This window comes from Bombus flavifrons, chromosome 13 (assembly GCF_040668555.2).
Source record: "Bombus flavifrons isolate JBK064 chromosome 13, iyBomFlav1_principal, whole genome shotgun sequence".
In the NCBI taxonomy this organism is placed as follows: Eukaryota; Metazoa; Arthropoda; class Insecta; order Hymenoptera; family Apidae; genus Bombus; species Bombus flavifrons.
The window spans coordinates 12313692-12324502 of record NC_138454.1 but is presented as its reverse complement, the minus strand read 5'-3'; the positions used below and the strand labels follow the sequence as shown (position 1 = coordinate 12324502).

Sequence of the window (10811 nt, the reverse complement as noted above, 5' to 3'; positions counted from 1 at the left end):
GACTCGGCGCTATCTCGTCGACAAATTAACGCGAAAGTGGTCACACTGTCGTCGAAAGGGGCAGCAAGCAGCGGCCATATGTCGTTCACAGGTGAAGCACGCTGGTTGCGCCCGGTGGATCAGATAACGGGTAAAGATCGCAAAGGTAGGTGGGTAACGCGTACCGCGCTTTATTACAGTTTAGCCCCGGTTTACCGAGGAGGCGGGCTCATCCGTTGCTCGCAGACGCGTCCCGTTTCTTTTTCACGGTCCCTTCGAGTGGGCCCAGTGGTGCTCAATCTGGCCACCGTTCATTTGACTTGCTAATGAAGTTGCGCGCCCGGGCCCCGGATAATTTTATGCTAACGCGATGGAAATGTTATTCGTCGTACACAGATTTTCGAGATCGCCGATTTCTCCGGGGCGGCTACGCCACCGACACCAGACAGAACGATAACCACCGAGAGGTTGGGGATCGTTTCTTGCCAGATTTTCTGCGCAGGGGGCATCGAGTACGTTATTTTCTTCCTTCTAAGCTCTTTTTCTCGTTATCGTATTTTATCACTGTCTCATTGCCTATATCGTTTCTATATGTATATTATATCGTTTGTTTTAACTTTACCTTCTTCTAATTCGATCTTTTTCGTTCTTTTAACTCGAATCGTCTTACGATCATGTTTTAATTTTCATTATCCGTTGTACGATCGTAACAAACGTACTATCGTTCGTGGAATCTTATTCCGAATAATCGCGTACGATGTGCATCTTAATCCTTTAAGCACCGCTACATTTCCATAAATCGTTTCCTCCTAAATGCAAAAAAATAAAAAAAAAAGAAAAAAAAGCAAGGCTAAATAGCACGCAGTTTTCGATACACGACGTCGCTCGTTCGTGTTTCGCGAAATTTTCATTTCGTCGTCTATCGACGACGGTTTCCCTACTTTCCATATTTTTTAAACGTCTCTCGATCGTGCATCGATGGCGGTAAGTAAAGTTATCGATATCGGCATTTGCATTATATATCGTAGGTTCTGCGTCTATACGTGTTTCCGTCTAACGTTTTCGTTCTATCGTAGCTTGTTTAACGATAATTGTTAACGCTAACTTTCATCGAGATACAGAGAAATGACGCGAGTGTAAGGTATCGTTCGTCGCGATACATGGCTGGGCACTTCCGTTGGTTACCAAATTATACCTTTGGTTACCTAGTAAATTACCTAAAGCATGTAACGCAAGAGTGTCGTAATAATTCTCGACTCGTTTCAAAATGTCCTACCAAACGACTCTAATGACTCGTAGAAAATATCTTTGTAACAACGATCTAACGAAAGCGTATTAATTTGAATGAACGATACGAAATCGTTATTTCGCAGTATATAGTTTGTAAAATGTTCGAAATCGGAAGAAATAACACAAACGATCGACGTTACGTTACGAATTTTGAACATTTCCTAAAGTGTACTGTAAAGTGTACTAAACTGTAAAATATCGTTTGACGTTGTTCGTTCAAATCGATATACTTTCGTTGAATCGTTATTACCGAGGAACGCTGGAACCGCGAATTAATAGCGAGTCTCGATCGATACTCCGCTATGGCGGTCGTCGTCGATCGAACATTCCCTGGATTCTATTCGTCTTCTGTGAACAAGAGCGCACGTTGAACGATGGGAAGAGCGGCCGGTGTGTGTCCGTCCATTGAATAGGGCCGATATGGGAGCACCACTGTTGTTAGCCAGAACGTTTAAGGGGGGCAGCCGTCTCCCCGTCCGCCTAATAGTTTCAGGGGTTAGGACAAGCATCGCGTGCTCCCAGGAGCATCTCAGATTCTAATCTGACACTTCCGTCGTCATTGCCACAATTACCCCGGCCCACGATATACGTGTCCTAATGCCTACCCTCTCGCGTTGTACCGCGTACCCTTGAGCGGCCCCCGAGCGGCCGCTACGGGTTGGTTCCCGGCGACGTTCGTCGACGGTGTGTCTTTCGTGTGCGTGCCACGTCGCACTACACCGCACCGTACCACACCGCGTCACAAAGGAAATTGGTCGCATGGACATCTGGCGCTAAACGTTAGATAACGTAAACTATCGAACAGGTTGACCAACTCGGTAATTACTGTCCGAAGGGCTGTCCTCTGTCGCTTTTGGTATACGGGGTTGGTTGCTCCAATTGTCGTTCGCGATAAGACGCGCGTGGAGATGGGTTAATAACGTCCTTTCTTCTTCCTTTTTTTCGGGGGACGAACCAGGTATCCGGGCATTTTTTTGGCCGATCGTCGCCGGTTCTCGGCGATCGTTTCGATATCAACGTTCCTCCGCTTCCTTTTCGTCGGACAGTTGCGCGATATATTGGGCTCAAGGGTACGCATTTGTCGTTGAGGTTGGTGGTTAAAGGTGGTCGGAGGATTTTCAGGCTTACTTCGGTTTAGCTTTTAACTGGCGCGACTTCTTAACGTCGTATCGACCGTTGATGAAAGAACGTCTCGAACGTAGGAAGATCGAACCAACGAACTCGTAGAACCGATCAACCGTTTCTCAACGCCTCTTTTTATACTCAAAATCGTTCGTTTGACGTTTTCGACCGTCGAACGTTAACGACTATTTACTCGAACCGGTATCAGCCGTGGTATTTAAATTATATCGCAGGTTGCGAATTTTTCTCCATTAATTCTCTAATCGATTTGCTACGATACGATCGCAAGAAAGTTATCGATCGACAAGCCGCGTTAATTAGCACGTTGATCCGTAAACGGAACGAGCTCCGATGTGCGCGATCGCCGGCTGTTTGTTCTCGTCGTCGCACAACGTTTAACCGGCTGTTACTAAATCATGCATCGAGAAATAAATACTCATCCGTCAGAAAGCTCAGGCGCGACTCGTCACCGTGTTCGCGCGAGATCTTAATTACCAGATAAATGGAAACGCTTGCGACGGAGGAACGGCAATCGCCGGGGGAAAACGAGCGTTCGCATGCGACAATATTTATGACGTATTCTTCGAGAGAAGTCTGACGAATGTATCGAACGATCTCGCGGAATTAACCGTGCAGAAGGGTCGTTATTACAGGACGCGCGCGTTCAAGGAAAAACAAGCATTCGATACCGAAATACCTCTCTCGCGACTTTGCGATCGCGTTATCAGAGTCAGCGATGAAAGTTTCTTGTAAAATTGGATCGTTAATCGAGAATAAACGTGGAATACGTACAGCGTATACCGCGTAAAGCCGATTTTCAGTAATCGCGCGCGAACGTTATTAAAATCTACGAATTAACGAGAAACTAACGGCTAAAAAGAATACTTGTCGTGCTGTTGCAGAATCGACGAATAGCGGATTCGATTTATTTGTTTAAATATAATTAAAAATAATTCTCAGTAGGTAACGATAGGATCATTTTTAACGCTCGTTGTCGACATCGATAACGTTTAAGACGGTTGTTCATGACGCTGTATAGTAATTCTCCTACGTAGATTTCCAGATTGGTCTCGAAATTGACCGACGCTTCGTCTCATCGAACTAGCTTCGATGATTCGACAAAGGGAACGCGAGAACGACTCGAGCAGCAGAAGAAGAGAAAATTTTCGGCGTAAACTGCTTCACCTCGAAACGGGTAATTTCTTAAAACCATTACGCACCGTTCGACCGATCTCGATTCTTTGCAAATACTACATTCGGCAATTTTCATTACACACCCAGGTAATAGCATACACGCGGGCAACGAATAGTACGGGGGACGTGTCTCGTACGCGTTGGCGAATTAATTCCGTTCGATGCGTATCTTGGGCAGAAAACGCGGTAATTCCAGGAAGGAGTCGTACGGTTTTCCTGCCTCGAACGAACGGGTAATCAAAAAATTTCGTGGATCGGCGCACCTGTGGCCGCGACGCCGGGCCGTTGTGTAAACAGCGAAAACGAGAAAAAAAGAGAAGAGGAAAGAGAAAAGAAGGAAGAAAGAAGCAGAAAGAGAGAGAGAGAGGAGTTGATCGAAAGAGGGGAACCGTATGATCGCGGGTACGATTTTCTTCGCGTTCCACTTTATTATCGGGAAGGTTTCGACGGGGCGTACATTTTTCATGAGACGATTTCCTCTGCCGTGATGCGTCGCCATTATCTGACGCCGTATCGCGCCGCTTCCAGCACGTATGTACATACACGGACTCGAGAGATAACGAGCAACCAGGACGAAAGTAGCTTTACACGGTTCGGAAACCGCGCACAGCACACGGTGGAACACGTGTAGATCGAGCGGATAGTTGGACAATTAATTCGCAAATTAACCGGTCGATTGGAAAATAATCGGGCCTGGCTAACGACCGTGACGGATTTCCTGGAACGCGCCGCGACGACCACCGGTCGTGTCGGTGAATACAATCAAGATACCGGCTTGGTTCGAGCGTAATTTCCCTTGTAATTTGTAATTTGCGAACAAAAAAAAAAAAAAAAAAAAACAGACGCTTTTATCGATGACGAGTTTCGCTGCGCCTATCTATTCTAAGTCTGTGTGTTATAGTTTAGCGTTTGCGCGCTTCTGCGTTGTTCCGTTGGCAATTTATTAAAGATCTGGCCTTTTTATGCTTCACAGTTTGATCGGAGATTCCAGCTTTATAATATTTTACGAGTACGCCAGCCTCTGCATATTTATCGCCTGTACAGTCACAACGAGTATAATATATCAATATATATAGTAAGCAAAAGGTAGAGATTGTAGGAAATTCGATAAATTTGTATAGTTTTTCAGAGTATTCGAACGATTTAATCGTCAAAGAATGGTCATAGATATCTGTGAGAGATAAAACAAAGTTAATAAAAGCAGAAAATTCCTCGCCGTATCTAGCGCAACATCTATCGAAAATGCTAAAGATATCGAAATTGTTATATAAAATCTAATTACGTTATCGTCTCGTAATTCGTCTGTTTCTTAATGTTCTCGTTATAGGTTCTCAGAAAAATCTTCTTTATATTTATATGGAATACGCGTACGCTCGCCCGATTCCCAATTCTACCGATATCGCTTTTTCAACTCAAATTGTCGATTCTCCCAATTTTTCATGCAAAATTTGAAATATCGAGACGACGCATCTGTAAATCGTGTGATCGCGATCCAAAATACAAATACAAAAATCCTTGCGCGGTTAAGTTTCGTTTACGTTTCGCTGGAAGCTCGAGGCGAGTCACGCCTGACGTATCGTCGACTCGAACTCCTTTCGCCGCGTGAGATTTAATCTATCGGGCTGATTCTCTTCGAGACACGACGCGTTTGAAAGACGGTGACCTGCCGTTTCATCGATGGTCGACACTTACTTTCCGTTACTTGGCAAGAATTTTCCGCCGAGTTACAACGGACGTTCGACGAAAGCAACGTTAAAAGCGGCTTTCGGAAGAAGGCAATCGGATTAAAGCTACCGTGTAATTAAGAGTCCTTTGGCTCGAATTCATTACACACGATTACCGGTATTTCGTCCTTCTTCGACTCGCGAGCAGAAACATCGGGTTAATCGAGAGCTAAAATGCGCCAAGCGTATACTTATCAAGATGTACCGAACATCTCCAAATATCCCTAATAACGGTTAAATAATGCTGCAACGACGGTTCGGAGGTTTTAATCGACGCGTTCAACGCCTCGTTTCTACGGAATTTAATTACAAGCGATAAGGAATACGCAAACGAGACGATCTCGCCTCGAATAAACGTAGATAATACGGTCGATCTTAAAAACATGAAACCCGGGAAAAAAGAAAAGGTGAATAGGAAAATATGTCGTGCAAATATGTTCTGTGAAGACCTAATAACGCGAAAAATCCACTAAAATCAAAATCAAAGGTACATTGGAACAGTTGTCCGAGTAATCACGTCCGAGCTTTAAGACGATGCATGCAGCTTGTCTCAAAGTTAAACGACGAATGGCAACTATGGTACCACAAACGAAGCACTTTATCGAAAACCATAAGAACATTCCACGGGTCTTTAATAAATATACGAAGAAGAAAAATCACAGATCCGAAAGGGACGTTCGTTCTCTCGGAACTTTCTAGGAAAACGTTGCTTTTACGAGCGTTAAAATCACCGCACGTTGATACTTTCCTCTTTGCGCTAAAACTATCAAAGCGTAATACGATAAATCTCTCCAAAGCGATAGACATTTTCGCAGAAATCTTGTAAATCGAATAACGGCGCGTTTCTGGAAATTTGAGTGACTTTTTTTTAAAATACACGGATGAAATTACGTATCTATCCTCTTGCCATATTTCTCATCCTAATCGTCTCGATCGTACGATATATATCGTATCTCGGTCGTTAGCAGCTCCGCGGTATAAACCGAAAACTCGTATCCGCGCGAAAATAGCGAAGACTCGCCTTCCTCGTTACCCTCGAGGAAAATCGCTTCTCTGGAAAGTCAGGGTCGCGATGGAAACTGCAGAAACGCAATATCCGGCGGCTCGACTATTTTGGCATCGCCTGGTACCAAAACGAACACGCCACGATAATGGCCGTTGATGACGATCGTTTACATGCGCTCGTAATCGTCCTCGAGCACAGTCAGAATTTAAATATGCTCTTCAAGTTTCCACGCGAGAGAGCGTGGTGAAGAAGAAGGAGAAGACGAAGAGGAAGGAGAAGGAAAACGCGGCAGGAGAGAGGAACGCGGATCGCAATTGAGCGCCGGGAGGTCGATGCACGCCAGGCATGGTCGTTATTAAAATAAATTCATTAAGCCGAAACGGGGATCGCGCGAGTTCCCGCACGGGCGCGTCGTAAGAAATTCACTGTGTTGGTAGTGTGCAATTATATTGTCATTAGTGACGTCACGCGCGTAATACAACGCGGCTTCCTCTTATTCCGTCATTTTTTCTTTTTTTTTCTTTTCTTTTTTCTTTTTCATTATTTTCCCTTTTTCTCTCTTCTTCGCGGATGCTCCGTGGCAGGCTCCGTGGCAGGCTCCGTGGCGTTCGCACAGGGTACCATCGCATCGCGCGGGATTCATCTGGACGGAGATAATCCAAGCACCACCCCTTGGCCCTTGATTATCGAACCCGTGTAACGTACTACGAGATATCGCGTGGTCGGTACTGTTGCCACGTCGGAACTCGTTAACTCGTAATTTCCTTCGGGACGCCATTTCGAGATCTAAAGCCTCGTTCGGATCGGTAGTTCGAGTCGCATCGAGTCGAGCGATTTAACTTGAAAAGTTTCGGTTTACGCGAGTCGAGTTACTTCGATTAAATCAGTTTGGCCTTGGGTTGTTGAAAATACGTTGTAAATATCGTATGTTGGAACGAAACGCAATATTTCCTAAATAGTCCAATCCAGTTTCAGATCTGTCGAGTAAAATCGACGCGATCGAAATCCGAAGAATTAAAAATACGTTATGTATTTTCCGATTTCGATAAAAGTCGCGTTAACTTCGGCGAAAGTAATCGCCAACGTTCGTTAATTAGAACGACGATCCGCTGAAAAGTCGTACGTACGCCCTACCAAACGAAATCTCGATCTTAATCAGTTCGTTTTTACATCGGCTGGATCCTATCGCCTCCGATCTATCTATCGATCGTTTCAGCCATCCGAAGCTCGTTAGCGAAAAAAATTCAATGAAAGGTGTTTAATATCGTAAATCGAATAGTCCGCCGGCGGCGTCGTAAACAGAGAATTTGAATTTCAAATCGGACAAGCATTAAGAAGCGCGTGGAGCACGAGGACGTGGTGGAATCGTTGGCGAACGCCCCTGCGGAATTCATCTTTCGCGCGTAAAAACGAGCCTTAAAGGGTCGCTAAGTGCGTCTAATTCGACTCGTTTTCCGTCGGAACGATCGGCTTTACGATCGTCCCGTGATTCCCTCGGCCATCGTTTCCCCGCCTCTCCGCCCTCCTCGTTTCTCTTGCTCGCTGCTCGAAAGATTCGAAACAACGTGCCGATAATTCGGCGCGCGACACCGTGATCGCGGCGCGAGCGCAAGAAAACCGACCGTGCAAAGCCATGAAATTATGCAAATGCACGCGGCTGCAAGGTGTTTGGATAATTGCGCGCGCTGTCGGCTCCGCGCAGCCCTTACTTAAAATCACATCAGCGCCGTGCTGCCGGCCGACGACTTTTGCGCCCGCGTCTCGCCTCCTCTCATCAGTGTCACCGCCCCATAACGCACACACATCCTTCCCTCGCGTTTATTACGCTTTTTGTCCTGTAGGTAACTTCTTCTCCTTTCTGTTTATCCGTCGCCCTTCTTTCTCTTTCTATTAAGTCGCCGCTGAACCTTCCAGCTACTACGGTACAGTCCTTTACGGATTCAATTTTTGAGCCGTTCGCACTCGGGAATTTTAACAATCATTTCGACAATTTTAACCGGCAGGCTCTTATAAATAGGAGCGGGCCTTCCGACAGAGGTAGGTCGATCGGAGGTACGCGCGATGGTTTATGGCCACGTTGTTTTCCAGTTAAAGCGTAATCGTCGGTAATTATTTGTACCGGCTCCGCGTTATGCCGCAGTTTACGACGCGGGCATAATTTACGCGAGTATTTAAACGGGAAATTGATGGGGATATCGGTTAATTCCGGTGCAAGATCGCAGGGCGAAAGGAATCTATCGAAAACGCGTAAGCTAAAACAACGTATATACAATACCGTATAATTTCGATTGCTTACTAAATTTTAAGGATTAATTAAAAACTTAACTTAACACCTTGTACTTACGCCTTGTACTTTGCGACTGTACCTGTATTACGCTTCATAACGTGCACGTATATTTTGCTAAACATTAGTAAGATATTTGCGAAAGAATCGTTGCTCGCTATCTCGCTCGAATCGAAAACAAGGGACTTCCGGTATTTGCCGTTCGAGGAAGCAGCGATCAATCGCGAGATTTCGTAGTTTCGTGCGTAAGCATTATGTCGCGTAGTTTGCTAATATCGTTGCATCGCCATTATATAAATTAATGATAAATTAATAAAATTAAGGCGTTGCAACGCGATCGCGTTCCATCGCGTTTCATCGCGTTCATCATCGAGGAAACGCGCGAAGCAACGCGACGATAAATAACGAATACGAAGCCTTTCCGCGTCTTTGCGTTACTTTGTGTCTCTTTGTAACTTAAAACGGTTCCAAGATCGTTGAAACGCTTACTTTCGTTTTGCTTCCTCCGATGCTTCCTGGTCGAATGCTGCCCGTCTCGTAGAATCTCGTGAGAATCTTCGAGACGCATCCATGAGACACAAGGAGTTGCCGTGAGATATCGCAAGGTCTGACGCCGACCAAAGCGAGCTGTACGATTCTTTGTCGAACGCAATCGGGCAATGGCCTCCCGTTAACAAACACACCACCCAATTGATTAACTCCTGCTTGACCTGCAACAGCAAACAATAAACCGTTTCCATTTAATTCCGAGTCCAAGTCCAAGTCCAAGTTTCTATCGTTCGTTCGTGCCTGGCCGTCGTTTCCATCCAAACTTTCTTATACACCGTATTGTTCGAATATCGATCTATTTTCCGTAGCTTTTATTCGTTAATTTTACTTGTTCGTTTGTTCGTCAAAATATTTTCTTTCCTCGATCCCCGTGTAACGTCGATAAGCCACGATAACGCACGTAGAAACAACACTCAGCAATCGTCTTGTTAATTGTGAAACTGCTACTCGTCGTCGCGTAACGATACACGGTGCGCGCATACACAGTTAAACAAACGCAGAAAACGAGCGTGCGCGTTTTTGCATCGCCATTGCGAGAAAAAGCGTCATTATCCAGGCGATAATCGCGAGGAAAACGTTGGTTGAGCGAACTGAAGCGTCTACCCTTGGGTTAACGAAATTAAATCATTAGCCGTCGGTGGAAGGAAAAGATCGAAGGCATCGCCAAGGCACAGCTGCTGCTGTGTCTCTTTCGTATCTCACGTAAAATGCACAATAATAAAAGGACGATAATCCGCTAATAATTAGTCCGGTTCAGGGTGGAGCACTAGGCAGATGCATTTTTTCCGAACCTCTAATAATACAGTTGGGAACGCTAGAGCCAACTATGTACTTAATTGGCTCTAAAATTTTGTTCGCTGTAACGTCAGCTCGTTCTACGATAGTAGACGTCGAAATCCAGACTACGGGTCTACGATTTCGAACAAATTTGCTGTTCGAAACGTGAAAATACGACACGCAAAATGAGTTTGATCGATTAAACGAATGATTCGACTTCGATGTTGTTATCGTCGATATCGCTCGATAAATTAATCGTTTTCTTCGCGATCGTTTTAACGATCCATTTTGATATTTTTTTTTTTTTTTTTATCACATCCGAATCCGAGATACACGTTATCTTCTCGTTTCGTTTGTATCGCGCGAAACTCTGCGCAGAGTTCAAGATCGAATTTTAAAGACGCCAAAGCCCGGTTAATTGGGAAAATTGCCTCTGTCGGCGAGTTCCGAGGGATTCTCGAAAGACGGAAACGAAGGGAAGAAAGAATCGTCATTTTGACGTTCTTACGGGACCGTCCAAAGGGAAAGAGGACGTATAATTATCCGCAGTTCCATCAGCGGACGTCGGACGCGGGCAGGAAACAGGGAAAGGAACGGCGACACTCGTCGAAATCGTTTTCCGCTAATTTTCAAACGTCGCCCTCCCTGTCGATCCTCTCCGATTACCGTCTTTACCAATTTTTCACGCGCTCCACGCGAAACGAAATTACTCGGATTACTCTTGCTCGATGTTCGCTAACTCGTCGACTCGTTGCTTCGTAAAAGGACGCTTTTGCGCTGTTCTCTCCCATACTGCGGTAACCAGATCGATCCCCGTGAAGATAATCCGCGTGTTCTCGATTTTTGATACCGTCGATACGCCTGTAAAGTCGCGCAATCGTTCCTC

General features: G+C 45.3%; 1 protein-coding gene and 1 long non-coding RNA gene across 2 annotated transcripts in view; one reads left to right on the top strand and one right to left on the bottom strand.

Annotated features, from left to right (window-relative positions):
* Positions 1-10811, bottom strand: part of Poxn (paired box pox-neuro) — a 31570-nt gene that overhangs the window by 4377 nt on the left and 16382 nt on the right. The window contains exon 3 of the mRNA XM_069125609.1: positions 9089-9309. Within this exon, the coding sequence (XP_068981710.1) occupies positions 9089-9309 (221 nt within the window). The remainder of the gene's footprint in view (positions 1-9088; positions 9310-10811) is intronic.
* Positions 1-10811, top strand: part of LOC138186089 (uncharacterized) — a 29943-nt gene that overhangs the window by 5736 nt on the left and 13396 nt on the right. The gene's annotated exons all lie outside the window — the stretch shown is intronic.